General features: G+C 40.1%; 1 protein-coding gene across 1 annotated transcript in view; it reads right to left on the bottom strand.

Annotated features, from left to right (window-relative positions):
- Window positions 1-24,923, bottom strand: part of HSDL2 (hydroxysteroid dehydrogenase like 2) — a 56,505-nt gene extending 31,582 nt beyond the window's left edge. The window contains exons 1-6 of the mRNA XM_055427595.2: window positions 24,781-24,923; window positions 12,100-12,263; window positions 10,879-10,977; window positions 3,023-3,137; window positions 2,009-2,112; window positions 232-330 (exon numbers count right to left, since the gene is read on the bottom strand). Of these exons, the coding sequence (XP_055283570.1) occupies window positions 232-330; window positions 2,009-2,112; window positions 3,023-3,137; window positions 10,879-10,977; window positions 12,100-12,263; window positions 24,781-24,797 (598 nt within the window). The 5' untranslated portion in view covers window positions 24,798-24,923. The remainder of the gene's footprint in view (window positions 1-231; window positions 331-2,008; window positions 2,113-3,022; window positions 3,138-10,878; window positions 10,978-12,099; window positions 12,264-24,780) is intronic.
- Window positions 24,924-25,500: the final 577 nt, after the last annotated feature.

Genomic DNA, 25,500 nt, shown 5'->3' with positions numbered 1-25,500 from the left:
CTTTTATGAGACGCTTCCAGTGTTCGTGTTTCTAGTACAGCAACCATGTAGTCATAGAGAACATGACTGAAAAGGGTCTTTCATGTACAATAAAAGGCTGGACTGGTTTCCAAATAGACATCCTGAGGTTGCCTTTTGATGGTCTACTCATTTGCACCCACCCCACCCACCTAAGAGTGTCTAAGACAATAAATGAGAATCCAACAATGGATTTCTTTTATAAGTACATACCTGTTTTAGGCCACAACGCATTGACTGCAATTTCACCTTTAAATTCTTCTGCCATTCCAAGTACACACATAGACATACCATATTTAGCAATAGTGTAAGCTGAAAGAAACCATCAAGAATTTAATTAAGAAACAAATTAATTTGTGAGTATAAACAACCCATTTCCTTCTATTACTGTTTTTCCTTGATACATTTTCCAGAATTATTTAATATTTATATTAGTACAAAAACTTCTAATGTACTGTTTTTAAGAGAACAGTTTTCTAAGTAAACAGTTTTATATATATCAGGGATGAACTACTTTAACATGCTTCCATCCTAGTTCAGTTCAGTCGCTCAGTTGTGTCCGACTCTTTGCGACCCCATGAATCACAGCACACCAGGCCTCCCTGTCCATCACCAACTCCCGGAGTTCACTCAAACTCATGTCCATAGAGTCGGTGATGCCATCCAGCCATCTCATTCTCTGTCGTCCCCTTCTCCTCCTGCCCTCAATCCTTCCCAGCATCAGAGTCTTTTCCAGTGAGTCAACTCATCGCAAATTGTTTAAAAGAAAAGAGACAGTAATAAACTTTTATTCCTCTGAACATTATGGAGATAAATTACATTATTGTTTCTTTTTTCATCCTTTTTTCAATGAAACTGGCCATTTAAAGGAAAACTACTTCTACTTAAACATAAACAAAAGGTTGCAAATTCATTTAACTGAGTCAATTAAAACAGAACTTGTTTTAGTTTTGTTCTATGGGTTCTTATTCCAAATGTCCTCCTTTCCAAATTTTATGGAATTATGTTGAAATAAGGAGTAAGTATCTGATACAATAATCTCAAAAGAGGCACCTATACCTAAATCTTGTTATTTAGCATGTGTGTGTGTGCTCAGTCACTTCAGTCATGTCCGACTCTTTGCAACCCTATGGACTATAACCTGCCAGGCTCCTCTGTCCACGAGATTCTCCAGGCAAGAATAGTGGAGTGGGTTGCCATGCCCTCTTTCAGGGGACCTTCCTGACCCAGGGATCGAACCTATGTCTCCTGTATTGCAGGTGAATTCTTTACCACTGAGCTACTGGGGAAGGCCTGTTATTTAGCATACTCATCTTACATCATTAGTTAGGTGTGAAAAATAAAGTGTTTCATGGATAGTTTTTTTTTTTAATTTTATTTTATATGGTTTATCAACAATGCTGTGCTAGTTTTAGGTATACAGCAAAGTGATTCAGTTACGCATATAAACATATCCACTCCCTTTCAAATTCCTTACCCATTTAGGGTGTCACATAATATTGAGTAGAGTTCCCTGATCCAGACAGCAGGTTGCTGTTGGCTATCCATTCTAAACACAGCAATGCATACATGTCGATCATGGTAGTCTTAATCAACTTTATTGAAGAATAAGTTACATACAGTAAAATACACCCACTGGTACTTGAGGGAGCTTTCCAGGATGGTGGATATCCATATCTTCATTTGAGTATTGGTTATTCAGGCGTATCTATTTGTCAAAACTCATCAGACTGAACCATTAACAACTATGCATTTTATTTAATGTAAATTATACCTCCATTTAAAAAATGACAGATAAAAGATTAAGAATCTACTTACCAAAATGCTACCAACTTCTGCAGATAAAATTTAATGTTAACACTATGTACAAAATTTTTTTTTTTTGTACAAATTGTTAACACTAGGTACGAATTGTGATTACATCATCGATACACTGATTTAATGTAAAACAGATTGACTAAACAAGTCATCCCCTCACCCTACCACCTACCACAGTGCTGTTTGAACCACAGTGGATTCAGGTTCAGAGGTGGGCTGAGATTGAGGATATGAGCAATTTTACTCTTTTTCAAGTAAGGAATGCATGCTTTAGATCTGAAAGCAAAAGAAAACACAAGTCAAACTGCTATCTTTCTAATAGCTTCATTACTTTATAAAATTGTATGTTAAACTACATCTACAAAGCAACTGAACTTGTTCAGTAAATTGTAGGATACTTTTGTTGGTTTTTTTCCATTTATCGAGAATGAAGATAGCAAAAGCAACTAATATTCATCCTTTTGAAACTTTATATATAAAAAAAAAAAGAAACTTTATATAATGGCCTGACAATATGATCTGCCTGATGAAAACAATCAAGTAAGTAGCACATTAGCCTTAAATCCATCTTAGATTATCTCCAACTACATCATTCCAAGTCAGACAGACCTGGGTTCAAAGTCTCCTTCTGCCCTTCATTGTGTGATCTGGGGCAAATATATATAGTATTCTGATTCTCAGTTTTCTCATTTGCAAATGCTGGTAATACTTGCTACTATCTAGGACTGACCAAGGGATTAAAATGAGACAATATATATGAGGTACTTACAACAGTACATATATTAAACATGAAATAAACAACTGAAATTATTATTATTACACATTCTGATTGTTTTCATCTTAGTAGGTGTGGTATTCCTACAACAAAGGAACTGTAAGTTAATAACATTAACTCCCAACACATTACCAAAATACAAATAAGGATTGACTAGATTTCAAACTGATTGCTAACCTATTCAAATACGTTCACAACTAGTTCTCGGACAAAGAACTGCAACATTCTCTTTCATAGCTATTTTTTTGTTTTGTTTTAAATATTTATTTATTTGGTTGCTCAAGGTATTAGCTGCATCACGTGGCCATCTAGTTCCTGACCAGGGATCGAACCTGGGCCTCCTGCATTAGGAGCAAGTAGTCTTAGCTATTGGACCACCAGGAAAGTCTCTTCCACAGCTCTTCAACTTACGTAAGATAGGTGCCTCTGGTGTTGACATTCATCATCAAATCCACTTTCTTCGTAGGTGTGTCCAGTGTGTTGGTCAAGCTAATAGCACTGGCATTATTCACCAAAATATCAATTCCTGTTTTCAAATAATCAACTTCTTAGTAATTCATTTAGACTTTACAACAGTAAGAAATAAAAAATATTTATATAGTTGAATCCTGAGTTCACAAACACTTCTTTTAGATAATATGACTGACCAATTTACCAATGCAGGACTCAGTAGCTATGTCAAAACAGTACGTAAATGATTTTTACTGGCACTATGAAGACAGCCCATCATCAGGGTTCCACAGGAAACTACAAGGAAGCTTAGTCCTCAGTAGTTTGTAGCTTCTGTCCTTATCTGTTCTCTTAGTTCCTGATTTCTTAATTCCTCTTTGTCTCCAAGAACCTTAAGTCAACTTCCTCAAAATTTTCCCTCCTCTCCAGCATCTTTCCAAGGTCTGCCTTCCTTCCAAGGACATAGGTCTCCCTTCCCCCTCAAAGGCCCTTACTTAAATGTAAGAGCTCTTTGCTGGTCTTGGGAACTAGGAAAAGAGAAATGACTCAAGAGTTTCAATTCTAGGCAAATCATCAAAGTAGATAAACTTATACACAAAATAAATTAAATCTAGAATCATAATTACTTCTGCATATTCTATCTAGTCCTTATCCATATGTAACATTTATGGCTACAAGCTTAAATAATGTTAAATGAAAATGATAAAATACAAAAGCATCTCAACACATTTTTGCACTTCTACATGGCCTTCATAATTCTTTTTTTTCAAACTACAGTAGTTGATTTGCAATGTCAATTTCTGATATACAGTAAAGTGACTCAGTTTTACATATATATACATTCTTTTTTATATTCTTTTCCATTATGCTTTATCTCAGGATACTGAATATAGTTCCCCACAGTTGGATCTTGTTGCTTATCCATTTTATATGTAATGGTTTGTACCTGCTAATACCAAACTCCCAGTCCTTCCCTCCCCACCCCTCTCCCACTTGGCAACCACAGGTCTGTTCTCTATGTCTGTGAGTCTGTTTCTGTTCCACAGATAAGTTCATTTGTATCATATTTTAGATCCCACATATAAGTAATACTATAGGGTATGTCTCTTTCTGACTTACTTCATTTAGTATGATAATCTCTAGTTGCATCCACATTGCTGCCATAATCCTTTTTAAAGAACATTTAATATTCTGTCAATTAGATATATGACAATTTCTATTGCTGGGGTTAGACTGTTGCCATAAACATCTTTTACTATTCTCTTTACTTTGCTTTGCTCCTCTCTCACATTGTGTGAATAATGGTTTAAAGGATGTTATTATGAGTGAATGAGTGATAGTCGCTCAGTCATGTTTGACTCTTTGCAACCCCATGGACTGTAGCCTGCCAGGCTCCTCTGTCCATGGAATTCTCCAGGCAAGAATACTGGAGTGGGTTGCCATTTCCTTCTCCAGGGGATCTTCCCGACCCAGGAATAGAACACAGGTCTCCTGCACTGCAAGCAGATTCTTTACCATCTGGGCCACCAGGGAAGCCTACTATTAAGAGGCATTTCTAAGTTTAAAGACAGGTCACCTTAAAAAGTATTAGCAGATACATGCTTGACTTTATCTTATAATCCATAGATAATACATTAGAATATGTAATGAATCCATACACCTTTTCCAAAGGAATACCCAAGACTGAAGTAGCAATAAAGTTATAAACGACAATCAACAATCAGATGAAGTAAGTTAGATGAAGCTTTATCTCTCAAAGAGATGGGGACTGGGCAAGTGGTCAGAAAGGAAATATAACGTGCTTTTAACTTTGCATGAAAAATAATGTACAGTTTCATGTTGCTGAATATAGTTCTGTTTTTGCCAAATAAATCCTCCAGTGGGCCCCAAAGCAAATGAAAGTAGATGAGGACTGAAACGAGACTGACTGCGCAAACTGGATCTGACTTGCCAACGGTAAAGGAAAAAACACCAGGGCCAATTACGAGGTACCAAGATTTTTAGACTCAGATGAGCCAAATGAAAATATTAGGTTGGTGCAAAAGTAATTTAGGTTTTGCATTTTTGAACTTTGCTATTTGATATTGAAATACATTCTTAAATAAATGTGGTTATGTTATACATCGTTTTAATGCACACTTCTTGCTAATGAGTTATTACTTGCTGTTTATTTTATATGTATTTTAGACTATGGAAATAATGTTAGACAAAAAGCAAAACTCAAGAGATTTTCTTATTTGAGTTCAAAATGTATCATAAAGCAGCAGAGACAACTCCCAGCATCAACAATGCATTTGGCCCAGGAACTACTAATGAATGTTCAGTGCGGTGGTGGTTCAAGAAGTTTTGCAAAGGAGATGAGAGCCTTCAAGATGAGGAGAGTAGTGGCCAACCATCAGAAGTTGACAGTGGCCAACTGAGAGGATAATTGAAGCTGGTCCTCTTCAAACTACACAAGAAGTTGCCCAAGAACTCAACATCGACCATTCTGTAGTCGTGTGGCAGCTGAAGCAAATTAGAAATGTGAAAATGAAAAAGCTTGACAAGTGGGTGCCTCATGAGCTGACCGCAAATCAGAAAAATCATTTAAGTGCTGTCTTCTCTTGTTATATGCAACAACAAACCATTTCTCGATTGGATTGTGACGTGACAAAAAAGTGGATTTTATACAACAACTGGCCAAGACCAGCTCAGTGGCTGAACCGAAAAGAAACTCCAAAGCACTTCCCAAAGCCAAACCTGCACCAGAAATAGGGTCTTAGTAACCGTTTGGTGGTCTGCTACGAGCCTGGTCCACTGCAGCTTTCTCAATCTCAGCAAAACCATTACATCTGAGAAATATGCTCAGCAAATCGATGAGATGCACAGAAAACCTCAATGACTGCAGCCAGCACAGGTCAACAGAAAGGGCCCGATTCTTCTTTACAACAACACCTGACTGCACATAGCACAACCAACGTTTGAAAAGCTGAATGAACTGGGCTACAAAGTTTTGCGTCATCTACCATAGTCACTTGTCCTCTAGCCGACTATCACTTCTTCAAGCATCTCGACAACATTTTGCTGGGGAAATGCTTCTACAACCAGCAAGATGAAGAAAATTCTTTCCCAGAGTTCGTTGAATCCCGAAGCATAGATTTTTATACTACAGGAATAAACAAACTTATTTCTTATTGGCAAAATTGTGTTGATTGTAATAGTTCCTATTTTGATTAATAAAGATTCAGGGTCTGAAACCATAATTACTTTTGCACCAACCTAATAGATCAGGGATGGGAATTCCCTGGTGGTCCAGTGGTTAAGGCTCCAGGCTTCCAGTGCAAGGGGCGCAGATTCAGTCCCTGGTTGGGGAACTAAGATTCCACATGCCACGTGGTGCAGCCAAAAAAAATTTTTTTTTAACGAATCAGGGCACAATGGTGGGAAATGATACAGAAGAAAAGGCATGTACGTATGCCTGCTGCAGAAAAAGATGGCAGCAAAGATTATATCTGAGGTTTATGAAACACCATAATCTACTCAAGGCCTAAAAACTCTGAAGATGAAGGAAGGCAAGGTGATAGGCAGTACTATGTGGCAGGGGTCCCCCAGTGGCACAAGGAAAGCATCATCCACTGCTCAGGACTTTGTTATGGATAACTCCCTGGCAGAGAGAAAAGTCAGGAGAAAGGTAAAGTCTTCTCTAAAAGGCAGACTTCAAAGCCCTACAAAACTCCAAACCACACCATAACAGCAGCAACCACAGTATGGAACTGAAACCAAACAAACAAAAAATAAAGGCTTGCCATACATTGACATGAATCCGCCCCAGGTGTACATGAGTTCCCCCTCCCGAATCCCTCTCCCACTTCCCTCCTCCCCTTATCCTCCCTCTGGGTCATCCCCGCATACCAGCCCTGAGCATCCTGTAACATGCATCAACCCTGAACTGGTGATTCGTTTCACATATGATAATATACATGTTTCAATGCCATTCTCCCAAACCATCCCGCCCTCACCCTCTCCCATAGAGTCCCAAAGACTGTTTTATACATCTGTGTCTCTTTTGCTATCTGGTATACAGGGTTATCATTTGCATCTTTCTAAATTCCATATATATGCGTTAGTATATTGTATTGGTGTTTTTCTTTCTGGCTTACTTCACTCTGTATAATAAGCTCTAGTTTCATCCACCTCATTAGAACTGGTTCAAATGCATTCTTTTTAATGGCTGAGAAATACTTCATTGTGTATATGTACCAAAGCTTTCTTATCCATTCGTCTGCAGATGGACATCTAGGTTGCTTCCATGTCCTGGCTATTATAAACAGTGCTGCAATGAACATTGGAGTACATGTGTCTCTTTCAATTCTGGTCTCCTCGGTGTGTATGCCCAGGAGTGTGATTGCTGGATCAACCAATATAATAAAACCAACCAATATAATATTGTAAAATAATTAGCCTCCAATAAAAATAAAAAGAATGCATACTAATTTCATGCAAAAAAATAAAAAATAAAATAAGGATACTACATTAGGAAAGACTTGAATTTGTGTGGCTTTTCATGGCAAGGTAACTTGAATTCAAAGGAAAAGATAAGTGTTTGATTCCACATCTTTGGAATGAATTTCGGTTTGTCAAAGAACCCGAAGAAGCAAGGGGAAATCCTGGAAAGAATCTTCTAGAAAAGAAGCCTCAAGGCTTCAGCTGACCTCAGAAGTATGCATGTGAATATGAGATTCTGAAGATTCTGGTGGAAGGTGGCATCAGTGGTCAGGCTGAGGAAATGGAGACTTGATTGTGACCTACCACAACAGTGTGTATTTGTTTTCTGTCACAGCATAATAAATTACCAAAAACTTGGGTTGCTTAAAAAAAAAATAAACAAAGGCTTGGAAGTTCTAGAGGAAAACAAGTACAGAGAGAAGAAAAGAGCAGGCCATGAATCATCTCATAAATGTGACATCCATCCTGATTAGGAGGTAGCAGCAGTTGAGTTGCTGAGCAGAGCTCACCAAAGAATTAAGATTCTGTATCGTTATGCCAGAAAAGCAGAAGTTCATGGGCAAATGGAAAGCAAAATATTTTAAATACATCAATGTGGATCCTAAGGAGAAGGGAAGGAAACGTTAGGGAAGATTCCAAAAGAGAGGTAACTCCACCACCAGTTTGCACTTTAGCAAGAAAACAGAAGTGTTTCAGATGCCCATCTCAACAACAGGTAGCAAAACACACTGGCATATTTTCTTCCCCCAAAGATATGAAAAGTGTATCTTCTCTTTTTCTAAAGTCTTCACTGAACTTCTTATCATACCGCTTGATTCATGTTTTGGTTTTCTGGCCGCGAGGCATACGGGACCGTAGCTCCCTGACCAGGGATTGAACCTGCACTCCCTGCACTGGAAGGCAAAGTCCTAACCACTGGACCACCAGGGAAGTCCAAAGCATACCTTCTTGACTGAAGATATCTACCAACTCAGCTAAGTTCCAGGACATGAATGCCAAATCAATTAATATGGATCAACTGGCTTCTGAAGAAACAAAAAACAAGATTTGCTTTTGTCCCTTTCATCTTCTCTGTCTGCTCCTGGGAAAGTAGATCACTTGATAAATAAAGCTAGATCAACTGCACACTGAAGATGCTGAAGGAATGATGCCAGGTTCAATGGAAGACAATCTAAGCCACAGTGGCTAAACCAGTCGAGACCATCCAGAATCTGAGTGAAACTTCCTTGGCTGGGACAAAACAGAGTTAGGAAATTGGAGAGGAGAGATTTCTGGGCTTTAATTCTTCCAAGAAAGAGGTTTCAGTTTGGCTCTTTAAATTCTCTGTGGCAACAACAGGAGAAGAAACAAACCTGTGAGATGCCAGCTACTCTGTAAGAGCCCCAACCTGGAAAGTGGAGGTCCTCACATTTTGACACCCAGTCAGGTGCATATTTTCAGACTATGCTGTCACTAATACACAATGCGTAACTCCTTCTGGTGAAGCAGATCAGACAACACAGCTAGAATTCAAGATGGGAAGTTAAAAAGGAGGTGAATTCTGGGCTTATATATCTTCAGTATCTATGGGCTTCCCTGGTGGCTCAGACAGTAAAGCGTCTGCCTGCAATGTGGGAGACCAGGGTTCGATCCCTGGGTTGGGAAGATCTCCTGGAGAAGGAAATGGCACCCCACTCCAGTACTCTTGCCTGGAAAATCCCATGGATGGAGGAGCCTGATAGGCTATACTCCATGGGGTTGCAAACAGTTGGACATGACTGAGCGACTTCACTTTTCCTTTCAGTATCTATAATTAATGTCCATCTTGACCCATTTCAGAGGTTTCTTGGGACAACACCAGACAACAACTGAACTGTTCATGTTCTCTAACAGGATCAGGGGCCAGAAACTAAGACTGAGAAAGGGCGCAGACAAAGGTGGTAGCAGTCCTCCCCTAAATTCTGATGATCTCGGTCTCCAAAAAGGATAAACGCACTCTCAGTTGACAGCACCAACGGACCGATGGAAAGAACTAAAACTGGATGAATATAGAAAAAGGAAAAGCTCTATCCTTCTACCCTCACCACTTTCTCCCTTAATTCCTCCCTAAAAATGAGTGGCTAAACTAATTAGGTTAAATCCTTATTGGGACTAATTGGTCACTTTTCCTAGTAGGTAGAAGTCATTTTAGATAAAGGTCCCGCGTTTGACTGTGGCTTCTTCTCCTTCTTCCTTCATATTTTGGGCCCTAACAGTAAGAAGAAGAAGAAGAAGAAGAAAATACACAGTAATTTTGCATTCTCTCTTGTCTTCTCTCAGGGGCATTCACATTACTTTGGGAAAGGCTGCCAGCCAGGGGTAAGATTCTGAATTTAAAGGAAAAGATCCCATTTGAGTCAAACTTTGTGCTCCAGTCCAGAAGAACATAGCACTCTGCATTAGGAGTTATAAGCATGAGACTTGTTCCCCAGTATCCTCTGCATATATACAGAGTCTCTGGAATATTATAAGAAGAGAATGGTAATGGTTTCAACAGGATTTGGACACAGTTAGATTCCATGCTATTACACCATCAAAGTCTTAGTTCAACTCCCGATACTTGCCTTCTAGGAGATTATGAATTAATTGGGGGAAAAGAAAAAAACACTAAGATCTGAAGTTTTACAAAAAGAGGACCAAATGAATGTTTTAGAAATTCAGAGAAAGAAAAATGTACATTTCTGATTACTTGGCATAGTCAGGAAATTGGCTTTGTGAAGTAGATGAGATTTAAGCAAAAAAATTTCAAAAGACAAAGAAGGGATCATTTCAGCAAGGGTCAGAGGTGGAGAAGTGGGCACTGGAGGAGCTTCAGGAATGGGAAGAGAAAAGGTGAAAAAGCAAAAAAAAAAATTAAGGTAAGGAAATGGAAGCAAACTCTTTTGGCTGGATTAGGGAGTTTACACAGGCGTACAGAAAGAAGATGGAGCCAAAACAAGTCTGTTAACATCAGAATGCGAAACATCTTGAAGGCCAATAAGTAATCTGAACTTTACTCAATAAATATTAACAAGTCACCAAATGATGGGTTACATGAAGACAAGTGGGTGGGTCCTGGTGCATATGTCATGGTCAAGGTCTTAACTTTACCTTGGATGGGAGATTGGTTATATTAAAAATAATTTTTAACAATTTTCAATTACTCATCAGGTGGTTTTAAGCTGTGCTTCTGCAGGAACAAATACTTATTTCTGGCTATACTATACTCTGAAGACTTAGAGAGTAAAAATACCAAAAGAAAGTTAAAAATTAAAACGATAGCTATACTGATACTTTACCAATATTCAATAATTATCTCAGAATGAAGTCACTACCTCCAAATTTTTCCACTGCCTTCTCCACAGCATTGCTGATTTGCTCTTCATCTCTTACATCAACAATACATGGCAAGGCCTTTCCTCCAGCTGCTTTGACTACAAAGGATAAAGATGCATTCAAATATTAAAACTTTCATCAATACCAAACCTCTGACATGAGTCAAAAGGAAAAAGTAACCCATTTTCAGAAAATCAATATAAATAACTATGTCTTGCAACTACTAGCAACTCTGTCCTACTGTAGGACAGACTGAATTCATAGCCATCTACAGACTAGCCAGGTCAATTCTATTTAAAAAGCAAACAAAAAAGAGGGCAATTTTAAAAAATGCTATTAAAAAGAAATAAGGGGGGAAAGCAATTTAAAAGATATTTACCATGGAAAATTTCTAAAAATGGACAAAAATAAAAAGAAAAGTATAATGAACTATCATGAATCCATCAACTATCTTCAATGATTGATAATGTCTTGCAGTAAATTTATCTACCACCAATTCTGTTTCGTTTTTTGCTGGTATATTTCAAAACAAATCCCAGGCATCATTTCATTCATAATTGCTTCATATGTATTCCCTTAACATAACCACAGTACTAATAACATAACTAACAAAAGTAGCACATCAGCTGACACTGAATTTTTAAGCCCTCACTCCTGGCACAGTGCTTTGAATATAAGCACTCAATAAATATTTGTGTTCCCTGGGCTCGGTAACAACCTAGAGGGTTAGGAGTGGGTGGGAGATGGAAGGGAGGTTCAAGAGGGAAGGCACATATGTATATCTATGGCTGATTCATGATGATATACGGGAGAAACCAACACAGTACTGTAAAGCAATTATCCTTCAGTTAAAAGTAAATAATTTTTTTAAAAAAGAAAAAAAAATAACTATCTGTGACCTGAAGGTATTAAAATAATGACTTGCAAATTATGCAAGAACAGGTAACATGGAGCGTTTTTTCGCTCACACCATCCACCTCTTAAATTCTTTTCTCTGCTTCCACTCCTCTGCTCTTTGCTCTCATCCAAGACCATGGCTTCATGAGATATGATTTTTAAAGGGAATCTCTCCCATTAAAAAAGCTAGGGAGAAAAATGATCCCCAAACACCACTCTAGGATGACAAAATATTTCTTTAACCAGATAGAATTATTTTTAGGATAGACTTCTGATAGATATAATTAAACTTTCAAGCAAATTCTCTGTTTCTTGCAACATACTTTCTTCAGCAGCAGTATAGATGGTGCCTGGGAGTTTGGGGTGTGCCTGGGCGGTCTTCGCAGCAATGACGATGTTTGCTCCATCCTTGGCCGCTTTCAAAGCAATCGCTTTGCCAATGCCACGACTTGCACCTGTGATGAAGATAGTACATCCTGCTAACTTCCTACAACAGAACAAATGTGGCCTTATTAGAAACCTCAAAGTTTCTATTTACTGATGTCAGTACCAAAAACTCACACACATATTCACAAAACAGGTTTCCTCTTCAATCGAACTTTCCCTAAACCCTGCTCCTTCCCATCTGATACCTGATGACTCCCACTGTATAATGAGCTATAAATTATTATAACCGCAGTGGCCAGATTTGCTATGATTTTTGCAAACAAAATCTGCTCAAATGAGTAAATCTTAAAAAGAAATGAGGAAATAATGAACTACAGGAACATATATATATTTTTTCCCCACAGAAAAAGGGTTAAAGTTTATTTTTGAAAAATTTTTAAAAAGACCTTACTTTTGAATGGTGGGATTATGAATAAATTTTATCATAGTCTTTATATTCTTCAGGATTTTTCCATTTTCTGCAATGAATACATACCACTTAAAAGGAATTATGTAAAAGCTAATAATTATTTAACAGATCCTCATCATTGCTTATAATAGCTAGAGTGGAAACAACTTAAATGTCCATCAACTGATGAACAGATAAAGTAAAATGTGTTATATATAACTGATCACATGGACTGTAGCCTTGTCTAACTCAATAAAACTATGAGCCATGCCGTGTAGGGCCACCCAAGATGGATGGGTCACGGTGGAGAAGACGTTCTGACAAAACGTGGTCCACTGGAGAAGGGAACGGCAAACCACTTTCGTGTTCGTGCCTTGAGAACCCCATGAACAGTATGAAAAGGCAAAAAAGATATAACACTGAAAGATTAACTCCCCAGGTCAGCAGGTGCACAATATGTTACTGGAGGAGAGTAGAGAAATAACTCCAGAGAGAATGAAGAGATGGAGCCAAAGTAAAAATGATGCCCAGTTGTGGATGTGACTGGTGATGGAAGTAAAGTCCGATGCTGTAAACAGCAATATTGCATAGGAACCTGGAATGTTAGGTCCATGAATCAAGGCGAATTGGAAGTGGTCAAAAGGGGATGGCAAGAGTGAGCACGGACATTTTAGGAACTAGTGAACTAAAATGGACTGGAATGGGAAATTTAACTCAGATGATCACTAGATCTACTACTGCGGGAAAGAATCCTTAGAAGAAATGGAGTAGCCATCATAGTCAACAAAAACGTCTGAAATGCAGAACTTGGGTGCAGTCTCAAAAAATGACAGAATGATCTCTGTTCGTTTGCAAGACTAACCATTCAATATTACAGTAATCCAAGTCTATGCCCCGACCAGTAATGCTGAAGAAGCTGAAGTTGACTGGTTTTCTATGAAGACCTACAAGACCTTCTAAAACTCACATCCAAAAGAGATGTCCTTTTCATTACAGGGGACTGGAATGCAAAAGGAGGAAGTCAAGAGATACCTGGAGTAACAGGCAAATTTGGCCTTGGAGTACGAAATGAAGCAGGGGAAAGGCTAACAAGAGTTTTGCCAAGAGAATGCACTGGTCATAGCAAACACCCTCTTTCACAACACAAGAGAAGACTCTACATGTGGACATCACTAGATGGTCAATACCAAAATCAGATTGATTATATTCTTTGTAATCAAAGATGGAGAAGCCTTATATAGTCAGCAAAAATAAGACCGGGACCTGACTGTGGCTCAGATCATGAACTCCTTACTGCCAAATTCAGACTTAAATTGAAGAAAGTAGGGAAAATTACTAGACCAATCAGGTACGACCTAAATCAAATTCCTTATGATTACACAGTGGAAGTAACAGATTCAAGGGATTAGATCTGATAGATACAGTACCTGAAGAACTATGGATGGAGGTTTGTGACGTTGTACAGGACGCAGTGATCAAGACCATCCCCAAGAAAAAGAAATGCAAAAGAGCAAAATGGTTGTCTGAGGAGGTCTTTCAAATAGTTGAGAAAAGAAGAGATGCTAAAGGCAAAGCAGAAAAAGAAAGATATACCATCTAAATGCAGAGTTCCAAATAATAGCAAAGAGAGATAAGAGAGCCTTCCCCAGTGGTCAGAGCAAAGAAATAGAGGAAAACAATAGAATGGGAAAGATTAGAGATCTCTTCAAGAAAATTAGAGATACCAAGGAAACATTTCATGCAAAGATGGGCACAACAAAGGACAGAAATGGTATGGACCTAACAGAAGCATAAGTTATTAAGAAGAGGTGGCAACAATACACAGAAGAACTGTACAAAAAAGATCTTCATGACCCACATAACCACGATGGTGTGATCATTCACCTAGAGCCAGATACCCTGGAATGTGAAGTCAAGTGGGCCTTAGGAAGCATCACTACAAACAAAGCTACTGGAGGCGATGGAATTCCAGTTGAGCTATTTCAAATCCTAAAAGATGATGCTGTGAAAGTGCTGCACTCAATATGCCAGCAAGTTTGGAAAACTCAGCAGTGGGCACAGGACTGGAAGAGGTCAGTTTTCAATCCAATCCCAAAGAAAGGCAATGCCAAAGAATGTTCAAACTACTGCACAATTGCACTCATCTCACATGCTAGCAAAGTAATGCTCAAAATTCTCCAAGCCAGGCTTCAATAGTATGTGAACTATGAAATTCCAGACGTTCAACCTGGATTTAGAAAAGACAGAGGAGCCAGAGATCAAATTGCCAACATCCGATGGACCATCAAAAAAGGAAGAGAGTTCCAGAAAAACATCTACTTTTGCTTTATTGACTACACCAAAGCCTTTGTCTGTGTGGATCACAACAGACTGTGGAAAATTCTTAAAGAGATGGGAATATCAGACCATCTTACCTGCCTCCTGAGAAATCTGTATGCAGGTCAAGAAGCAATAGTTAGAGCTAGACATGGAACAACAGACTGGTTCCAAATCGAGAAAGAGTACCTCAAGGCTCGACATTGTCACCCTGCTTATTTAACTTATATGCAGAGTACATCATGAGAAATGCTGGGCTGGATGAAGGACAAGCTGGAATCAAGAATGCTGGGAGAAATATCAATAACCTCAGATATGCAGATGACACCACTCTTATGGCAGAAAGCGAAGAACTATAGGACCACTTGATGAAAAGTGAAAGAGGAGAGTGAAAAAGTTGTCTTAAAACTCAACATTCAGAAAACTAAGATCACAACTTCCAGTCCCATCACTTCATGGAAGATAGATGGGGAAACAATGGAAACAGTGACAGACTTCATTTTGGGGGGCTCCAAAATCACTGATGGTGACTGCAGCCATGAAATTAAAAGATGCTTGCTCCTTGGAAGAAAACCTATGACCAACTTAGACACCATATTAAGAAGCTGAGATATTACTCTGCCAACAAAGGTCTGTCTAGTCAGAGCTATGGTTTTTCCAGTAGCCATGTATAGGTGTGGGAGTTGGACTATAAAGAAAGCTGAGTGCTGAAGAATTGATGCTTTTGAACTGTGGTGTCGGAGAAGACTCTTGAGAATCCCTTGGACTGCAAGAAGATCAAACCAGTCCATCCTAAAGGAGATCAGTGCTGGATATTCATTGGAAGGACTGATGCTGAAGCTGAAACTCTTAATACTTTGGCCACCTGATGCAAAGAACTGACTCACTGGAAAAGACCCTGATGCTGGGAAAGATTGAAGGGAGGAGGAGAAGGGGGTGACAGAGAATGAGATGGTTGGATGGCATCACCAACCCAATGGACATGAGTTTGAGCAAGCTCTGCAAGTTGGTGATGGACAGGGAAGCCTGGAGTGCTGCAGTCCATGAGGTCGCAAAGAGTCGAACACGACTGAGTGACTGAACTGAACTGAACTGAAAATGTGTTATATATCAATACATACAAAGGGATATATTCAGCAATAAAAGGGAATGAAGTATTGATCTGTGCCACATGGATGAACTTTGAAAACATGCTCAGTGAAAGAAGCCAGTCACAAAGGCCTTCATACTGGATGATTCCATTTATACGAAATGTCCAGAAGAGGCAAACCTATAGACACACACAGACTAGTGGCTGCCCAGGACTGGGGGTGGGAGAAGGAGGGGTATGGGGTTTCTTTCTTGGACGACAAAAATATTTTAAAGTTGACTGTGTAAACAAGTTAAAGTGTACACAACTCTGTGACTATACCACTTAATTGTATACTTTAAATGGGTAAATCGTGTGGTGCGTGAATTACATCTCAATAATGATGTTAAACAAACACACATAGAAAGCTGGCAAAGAACTCTGGGTGTTGTTCAAAGATTCTCTGATCCAAATGTGAGGAAAGTTCTCTGTGCCCATTCACTTTTTTATAATATATCCAACCACCCACTTTTAACTTTCTACTTCTTTAGGTGTTAGATGAGAAGAAAATCTGTATTAAGTCAGAGTGGGAATCCCACTTTCCTGTTTACTTTCTAAAAGCACATAAAGGAGAAGGCTGAAGAGAGGGCCGCAAAGGGACAATGACAAACAGAAAAAGGGGCAATAACCAGAGAGAAGGTAACAGACAAGCAGGCTTGCTAACAAAGGAATGTAAGGCTTTTGCCAAGATCAGAAAGACTACACTTTAGAAGCAAGTTCAGAGGTAAAAGTGGGAGAAGGGCTTCAAAATAAGAAATAAACGGTTTAATAGGAAGAGGAGTGGAAAGTGAGCAAGAGGTGGCAACTATTTTAGTAAAAAAAAAAACAACACAAAATACAAAAAATATATAATGTGTAAAGCTTAAAGATCAAAATAAAATGCATACCAAGAAATAGAATATCATCAGTACCCTAGAAGCCACCTCTGTACTCCTCTCTATCCTTCTTCTTCCTCCTGACCGACAAAGTAACAACTACATTAAATATTATTACTAATTTTCTTGCTTTTTTATTATTATTCCTAATACCTACTTCGGAGAAGGCAATGGCAAGCCACTCCAGTACTCTCGCCTAGAAAATCCCATGGACGGAGGAGCCTGGTAGGCTGCAGTCCATGGGGTCACTCAGTCGAATAGGACTGAGCGACCTCACTTTCACTTTTCACGTTCACGTATTGGAGAAGGAAATGGCAACCCACTCCAGTGTTCTTGCCTGGAGAATCCCAGGGAGGAGGGAGCCTGGTGGGCTGCTGTCTATGGGGTTGCACAGAGTCGGACACAACTGAAGCGACTTAGCAGCAGCAGCAATACCTACTTATCTATGTCTAAGCCAGGGGCTAAATCCGAACCTCCATCTGTTTGTGTACAGTGTGGGAGCTAAGAAAAGTTTTCACAGACGAACACATATGTGTATGAACACGTATGATCAATTTTGAACCCCAATTCAGCAAACACTATTTCCCTATTACAAATTCAACTGTATTAACCAAAATACAATTGTACCTCCCTGTTATCGATTTAATTTTATCTACCAAAGTGTTAGGATATTTTGAAGTCCTAACCACTCCAGTACTCTTGACTGGAAAATCCCATGGATGGAGGAGCCTGGTAGGCTGCAGTCTGTGGGGTCGCTAAGGGTCGGACACAACTGAGCGACTTCACTTTCACTCTTCACTTTCACACATTGGAGAAGGAAATGGCAACCCACTCCAGTGTTCTTGCCTGGAGAATCCCAGGGACGGGGGAGCCTGGTGGGCTTCTGTCTATGGGGCCACACAGAGTTGGACACGACTGAAGTGACTTAGCAGCAGCAACCTCCAGCATCCCCAAAATGAGACCTTACTTGGAAACAGGGTTGCTGCAGATGTAATTAGTTACAATGAGGTCATACAGGAGTAGAAAGAAAAGAAAGTGAAGTCGCTCAGTCGTTTTCAACTCTTTGCGACCCCATGGACTGTAGCCCACCAGGTTCCTCCATCCATGGAAGTTTCTAGGCAAGAGTACCGGAGTGGGTTGCCATTTCCTTCTCCAGGGGATCTTCCCAACCCAGGGATCAAACCTGGGTCTCCCGCATTGCGGGCAGACGCTTTACCGTCTTGAGAGTAGGGTGGATCCTTAATTCAGTATGACTGTGCCTTTATAAGAGGAGGAAAGACTACATAAAGACAGACACGCAGGGAGGACACCATGTGATGACAGAGGTGGAGAGCGGAGTAAAGCAGCTACCAGCTAAGAATGCCAAGGACTGCCGATGATCACCAGAAGCTAGGGAGAGGCAAGTCAGGGTTCTACTCATAATTTCAGAGGGAACACTAACACTGCTAGGGCACTGCTAACATCTGGACTTCAGACTTCAAGTCTTCAGAACTTAAATAAATTTCCATTTGAAGCCACTCAATCGGTGGTATTTTGTTATGGCAACCCTAGGAAATGCAAGCCACTCCAGTACTCTTGCCTGGAAAATCCCATGGATTTTGGGTTGCAGCCTGTGGGGTCGCTAAGGGTCGGACACGACTGAGCGACTTCACTTTCACTTTTCACTTTCACACATTGGAGAAGGAAATGGCAACCCACTCCAGTGTTCTTGCCTGGAGAATCCCAGGGACGGGGCAGCTTGGTGGGCTTCCGTCTATGGGGTCACACAGAGTCGGACACGACTGAAGTGACTTAGCAGCAGCAGCAGGAAATAAACACATTCTTTCTTCCCCTCAAAAAAGAATTTCATTCTTGTTGCTGCTGTTTGTTGTTTTAGTTGCTAAGTCATATCTGACTCTCTTACATCCCCATAGACTTCAACGCACCAGACTCCTCAGTCCATGGGGTTTTCCAGGCAAGAATACTGGAGTGGGTTGCCGTTTTCTACTCCAGGGGATCTTCCTGACCCAGGGATGAACCTACATCTCCTGCATTGGCAGGCAGATTCTTTACCAGGGAGGAATCAAGGGAGCCACCAGCGAAGCCCAAGAATACTGGAGTGGGTAACCTATGCTTTCTCCAGCAGATCTTCCTGACCCAGGAATTGAACCTGCATTGTAGGTGGATTCTTTACCAACTGAGCTATCAAGGAAAGACAGGTTAGAGAAGACAAAAAGACTCCAGGAACACACTCTCACACATGGCAGAGGGGAGGGTAAGGATCACTGGTTCTTCTGCTAAAGAATCAGACCAACAATAGGTGGTATATTAATATTTATTAATACTGTAAGACGCACCAGTATTCAAATTACTATACTAATACGACTATCAATAATAAATCTACCAAGTAAAGTTCAAGATTTCTTTGTACTCTCTTGTCCTTAGAGCAGATGTCTCTAAAGGTATACAAATTACTATGTTAAAATTATTTGAATTATTTTTCTATGTATATTTATGTGAAAAGTTTGACATACAGTTAAGGTCCTCTGTTTATGATGGCAGTCCACTTTAGTTTATCACCTTTCCCCTCTTCTTTGATGAGGGATGCTATAAAACCTATACTTGATTTAAAAGTCAAATCTGGAAATTCCCTGGTGGTCCAGTGCTTAGGACTCCTGTGCTTTCACTGTCAAGGGCCTGGGTTCAATCCCTGGTTGGGGGAACTAAGGTCCCACAAGCTGCATTGTGTGGCCAATAAAAAAGTCAAAACCTTATAAATGTGTATATTTAAAGAAGTTCAATCCTTTGCCTATAGATAGCTTAATTTCTACCTACCCTTATTATATTTCTTTTTTTAAAATATGCAGACACACACACATATATAAAATATATCCTGTGTGTGTGTATAATTTTCCCTTCCTTTTTATACAAAAGGTAGTATCAGTTCAGTTTAGTTCGGTTCAGTCGCTCAGTCGTGTCCAACTCTTTGCAACCCCATGAATCGCAGCACGCCAGGCCTCCCTGTCCATCACCAGCTCCCGGAGTTCAATCAAACCCATGTCCATCGAGTCGGTGATGCCATCCAGCCATTTCAACCTCTGTCATCCCCTTCTCCTCCTGCCCCCAATCCCTCCCAGCATCAGAGTCTTTTCCAGTGAGTCAACTCTTCGCATGAGGTGGCCAAAGTATTGGAGTTTCAGCTTTAGCATCAGTCCTTCCGATGAACACCCAGGATTGATCTCCTTTAGAATGGACTGGTTGGATCTCCTAGCAGTCCAAGGGACTCTCAAGAGTCTTCTCCAGCACCACAGTTCAAAAGCATCAATTCTTCGGCGATCAGCTTTCTTCACAGTCCAACTCTCATATCCATACACGACCACTGGAAAAACTATAGCCTTGACTAGACAGACCTTTGTTGACAAAGTAATGTCTCTGCTTTTTAATATGCTATCTAGGTTGGTCATAACATTCCTTCCAAGGAGTAAGCGTCTTTTAATTTCATGGCTGCAATCACCATCTGCAGTGATTTTGGAGCCCAAAAATATAAAGTCTGACAATGTTTCCCCATCTATTTCCCATGAAGTGATGGGGCCAGATGCCATGATCTTAGTTTTCTGAATGTTGAGCTTCAAGCCAACCTTTTCACTCTCCTCTTTCACTTTCATCAAGAGGCTTTTGAGTTCCTCTTCACTTTCTGCCATAAGGGTGGTGTCATCTTCATATCTGAGGTTATTGATATTTCTCCCGGCAATCTTGATTCCAGCTTGTGCTTCTTCCAGCCCAGCGTTTCTCACAATGTACTCTGCATATAAGTCAAATAAGCAGAGTGACAATCTACAGCCTTGACGTACTCCTTTTCCTATTTGGAACCAGTCTGTTGTTCCATGTCCAGTTCTAACTGTTGCTTCCTGACCTGCATATAGGTTTCTCAACAGGCAGGTCAGGTGGTCTGGTACTCCCATCTCTTTCAGAATCTTTCAAAGGCCTAAGCCTTTGACTGTGAGGATCACAATAAACTGTGGAAAAAGGTAGTATACATAGTGTTAAAGTGATTTTTAAATGTAAGTATTTAGATGAAAATGTCCCAATTATTGCTTTAAAAAGCCCTATCCATAGCAGATGCAAACTATTACACATAGGAAGGATAAACAACAAGGCCTACTGTGTAGCACAGGGAATTTTATTCAATATCCTGTGATAAACCATAATGGAAAAGAAAATGAAAAAGAATGTTCATATCCTTTTCCATTACAGTTTTGAGTCAATTCCTAGGCAGGTTGAGAAGAAGTCTGGGGGTCCCCGAGGAGAGAGGGGTCTGGGGTTCTCGAGGAGGAGGAAAGGACAAACTTTTTTTTCCTCTACATTTCTTAATCACATAAAATGTTTTTTTTTTTCTTTAAGCCCGGAACTGATGATAACACAACAAACAACTCGGTTTCAACTTTGTATTAGGGATTATATAACAACAATGTATTCTGCTTGAGGACAGTTTCTCCTTCCTGAAAACCTCCCGATTAACCCCGATATTTTAGAATGTATATTATGGGAGTGGGCCTGGTAGGATCTTTCTATTGTTAAATTCTAATCCGTTATCCTAAAATGTAAATTGTAGGAGTGGGTCTGGTAAAAATTTTACAACCTTGAGACATTCTTTTGATTTACTGTAATAACTAATTTTAAAAGTATATAACTCCCTTGCTAACACTAGCAAAGAGAAGCATTCTCCAACCCCTTCTGATGTCTATGTCAGAAGCTTTCTCTGTCTCTTTTCTTACTTTAATAAAACCCCGCTACACAAAAGCTCTTGAATAATCAAGCCTGGTCCCTGGTACCAAAGCTAACTCTTCTTCTTCAGAGATCAGGAATCTGACATCATTCACCGTAAGCTATCGATTTATATATATATACATATACATGTTTGTGGGTTTCCCTGGTGGCTCAGATGGTAAAGAATCTGTCTACAATGCAGGATACTTGGGTTAAATCCCTGAGTCAGGAAGATCCCCTGGAGAAGGGAATGGTTACTGAATACACTCTAGTATTCTTGCCTGAAGAATTCCATGGACAGAAGAGCCTGGTGGGCTACAGTCTATGGGGTTGCAAAGAGTCGGACATAACTGAGCAACTAACACACACATAGATATGTATAATTGACTCACTTTGTCATACAGCAGGAATTAATAAAACATTGTAAATGAGCTATATTTTAATAAAATAAATTTATGAGAAAAAAAAAAGCTCTACTCCTTTGCCTTTGGTCCACTTGGATTGATTCTCAGTAGGATGAAGGGCATTTTCACGCTCAAGGTCTCAGGCACTGGCAGAAACAAGGGCAAAGTCCTCTTTCCTCTTAACCTGAAAACCACTGGGTCTATACCTCCATTTCTAAAGCATCAGAACCAGAGTATAGAAGGTGAGAAAGCAAAAAGATTCCAAATTCCTCATTACTACTGGTAGATGACTAAAACTTGCTAATGCAGAGTTAGCACTACAATTTACCAAAATTTCCTAGTACCTCAAAATCATGGTAAATGTGATGAATCTTTAACTATTTAAAGAAAAAAAGCAATCACTTCAAAAAAACACTATACAAGTTAAAGTTCATTTACTTAAAATTGTTTCAGAAAATAAACATCTGAAAGTAACAAAGAAAATTCTGAAAAAAAAAAAATCCAGATGAGGCAGGAACTAGCCTTCCAAGATACTAAAACAATTTATAAAATTAGAGTAATTAACATAATTTAGCACTGGTACATGAACAGATAGACCAAAGTAATAGAATAAAAAAGATCCGTATACATACAAGAATTCAGAGGTGGAATTTCTAACAGAAAGAAAAAATAACTAGTCAGTCAATGGTGTAGAAACAACTGTACAGCCAGCCATTTGAACCAAAATGAAGTGGGTTTCCTAACTCACTTCCTATGCTGAAATCTGAGTTGGGGGTGGGGGAAAGCCCACAAAAATTCCAATTTAATTTGAATACTTACAAATTGAAAAAAAAAATTTAAGATGGCCTTTTACAGCTTTGTCACAAAAACACAACAGTCTTAAAAGATAACTTGATTATCATTGATAACTGATTCAATAAATCCACATGGTTCTACATAATAAACAAATAGTATAATCAAACTCAAGATGCAATGAAAAAACACTGAGAAAAAATTTCTAACATGTATGATGTAGAACAAATTACTTTTCAGTACAGAGATCTCAGAGATCAATCAAAAGTCTAACTGTAAAACAGGCAAAAGAAAAGATACACAGATGGTTTTAAACCAGGATTTCTCAATCTGTACACTATTGACATTTTCGACAAGATAATTCTTTAATGTAGGGGGCTCTCCTGTGCCTTATAAGACGTTTGCCAGCATCCCCGGACCCCTCATTAGACGCCAGTAGCACCCCACTCAATTGTGACAATAAAATGTGTTCCCAGATATTGCCTAATGTCCTATGGGAGTCAAAATTACTCCTCAACAAGAACTGCTGCTTTAAACATATAAAAAGATCTGCTTCCTCACTCGCTGGTGCAGATTTTAACTATAATGAGGTGTCATTTTTTTCTCTAGTTAGATTTTTATTATCAAAACAAGTATTTCTATTATCAGACATTTTGCTGTTTACCAATGTGTTGGGTTAGGAAATCGCATTAATTCTTTTTAGTGTGCAGCCTCTCTGGAGGGCTTTTGGTATTAGCTATCAAACTTGAAATGCTTACACTCTTTGCTCCAGCAACTTCACTGCCAAGAATTTATCATGTGGATACACTCAAATATGTGCAAAACAGGTGAAAACAAGGATAATCACGGCAGCAAAGATGGAGTATCAAAAAACTAGAAGTGATCTGGTATCCAGTGTTGGGGGTAGATTAAATAGAACATTAAAAGTGAGAAAGATCTAAATGTACTGAAAATATGTCCCAAGACATATTAAATGACAGGTAAAAAGAGCAAGACCCAAAACGGGGCTTTGCTACTATTTTGTAAAGTGGGGAGTGTGTTTGTACGTGTTTATGGATTGTGTACCCAAATATGTTTATAAATACACAGAGTATCTTTGGAAACTCACCAGAGAGTAAGTAGGGATTGAAAGTTAAGAATAAGGAAACTCACCCTTTTGAGCTGTTTAAGTCTTTTGGCCATGTTTCAAGCTAACTTCAGAACGAACATGTCACTCAGCTCAAAATATCCATACAGTACATCAATGGAAAAAAGAATGAGATGGGGGGGGAGGGTACAGAGTTTGCTTCTCAAGTCGAAAAAGTTCTGGAAACTGGTTGCTCAACAGTGCAAACATACTTAACACTACTTAACTGTACACTTAAAAATGGTGACGATGGCAAACCTTATGTGTATTTTAGCACAACCCAGTATCATCTCAAAGTAAAAGAAAAAAGCCTCCCCAAAAGACACTCATCCTTTAAGGTTAGCTTAGTTTGTTAATAACTTGAAATCCCTTTTTAAATACCCCTTATTTTCTCCTTCCAGAATTGAGAGTTCTGAACAAGTGGGGGACTCATTAAGTGCACAGGAGTTTCGGTGACCTTTCACCCAGAACTCGCGGCCTCCAGCAAGACCCGCAGCTGTATCTCTAAACCCAAAGTTGGGACCCGCCCTAGAGGCGGGGGGATACTCACTCCAGATTCTTTATCTATGAGATTTTAACACGACTACCACCCTGAAGTACACACCTCTGCGCTACTTTTCACAAGTGACCGCAGGTTAGAGGAACACTGCATCCAGGGCGAACCAGCGTTCCGGATCGCTCCGAGCAGTATCATTAAACCTCCCACCGCCGGGTCAGGCCACCCAAGCTATCCACTCCGCCGGGCCCGGTTTCCTCCCCGATGGCGCCAAAGTACCCTTACCCGGTGTTGGGCAACATGATTGCGGCAGATCGAAGTCAGTGGCGACGACGGACTCAACGAGCGAGCACAGAGAGGCTGACTTTTCCCCAGCATTTAGTCCCGCCCCAGGCCCCGCCCCCCGAACTCTGCGGGAGGTGCTGGGCGCTCCAAGCGGCGGAGGCGGCTGAGTGCGCCTGCGCACGCAGTGGGCCTCGGTGGCGCGCGGCGCGGGTTTTCCTTCTCTCCTCAGCCTGCCCTCTGGAAACCTGCGCTGCGCGCAAGCGCCGTGAGAAACAACTCCGCCCCGCCCCTCCCGCGGGGTCTCTACGGTGACAATCGGTCTCCAGCCTGCGCGTCTAGAGGTACTGGGCGCGTCAGCAGCCAAGTACGCCTTTTCCCGGCCTATGGACGTCTCCCGCCGCCTCGGAGAATTCCTTTGCCAGGGGGGTGGCCGTCTGAGATACGAATTAGGGACCTGGAGGGCTGAGATGCGGCTTCTCAGCGGACTGCGCCCTCGGAGGCCCGTCTTAGGAACGCTTTTCCTGGGCAGATAAACACTCTTCTCCTAGCGCGTTTCGACTCTCCCACTGAATCTGAACTAAAGCCAGCCGGACGGCAGCTAGACATCCCTGTGGTGAGGAGTTGCTTCTGAATCAGAGCTCTGCAGTAGTCAGTCTAGCTGAAGAACTCAGAGTTAACTCTGATTTTTCTACTCTTTGTCAATATCTCGGCGAGGAAATA

This window comes from Moschus berezovskii, chromosome 7 (assembly GCF_049115385.1).
Source record: "Moschus berezovskii isolate FMDL1 chromosome 7, NW_MosBer_1.0, whole genome shotgun sequence".
Lineage (NCBI taxonomy): Eukaryota > Metazoa > Chordata > Mammalia > Artiodactyla > Moschidae > Moschus > Moschus berezovskii.
Note: the sequence above shows the minus strand (reverse complement) of the source record. Positions and strands in the feature narration are given on the sequence as shown.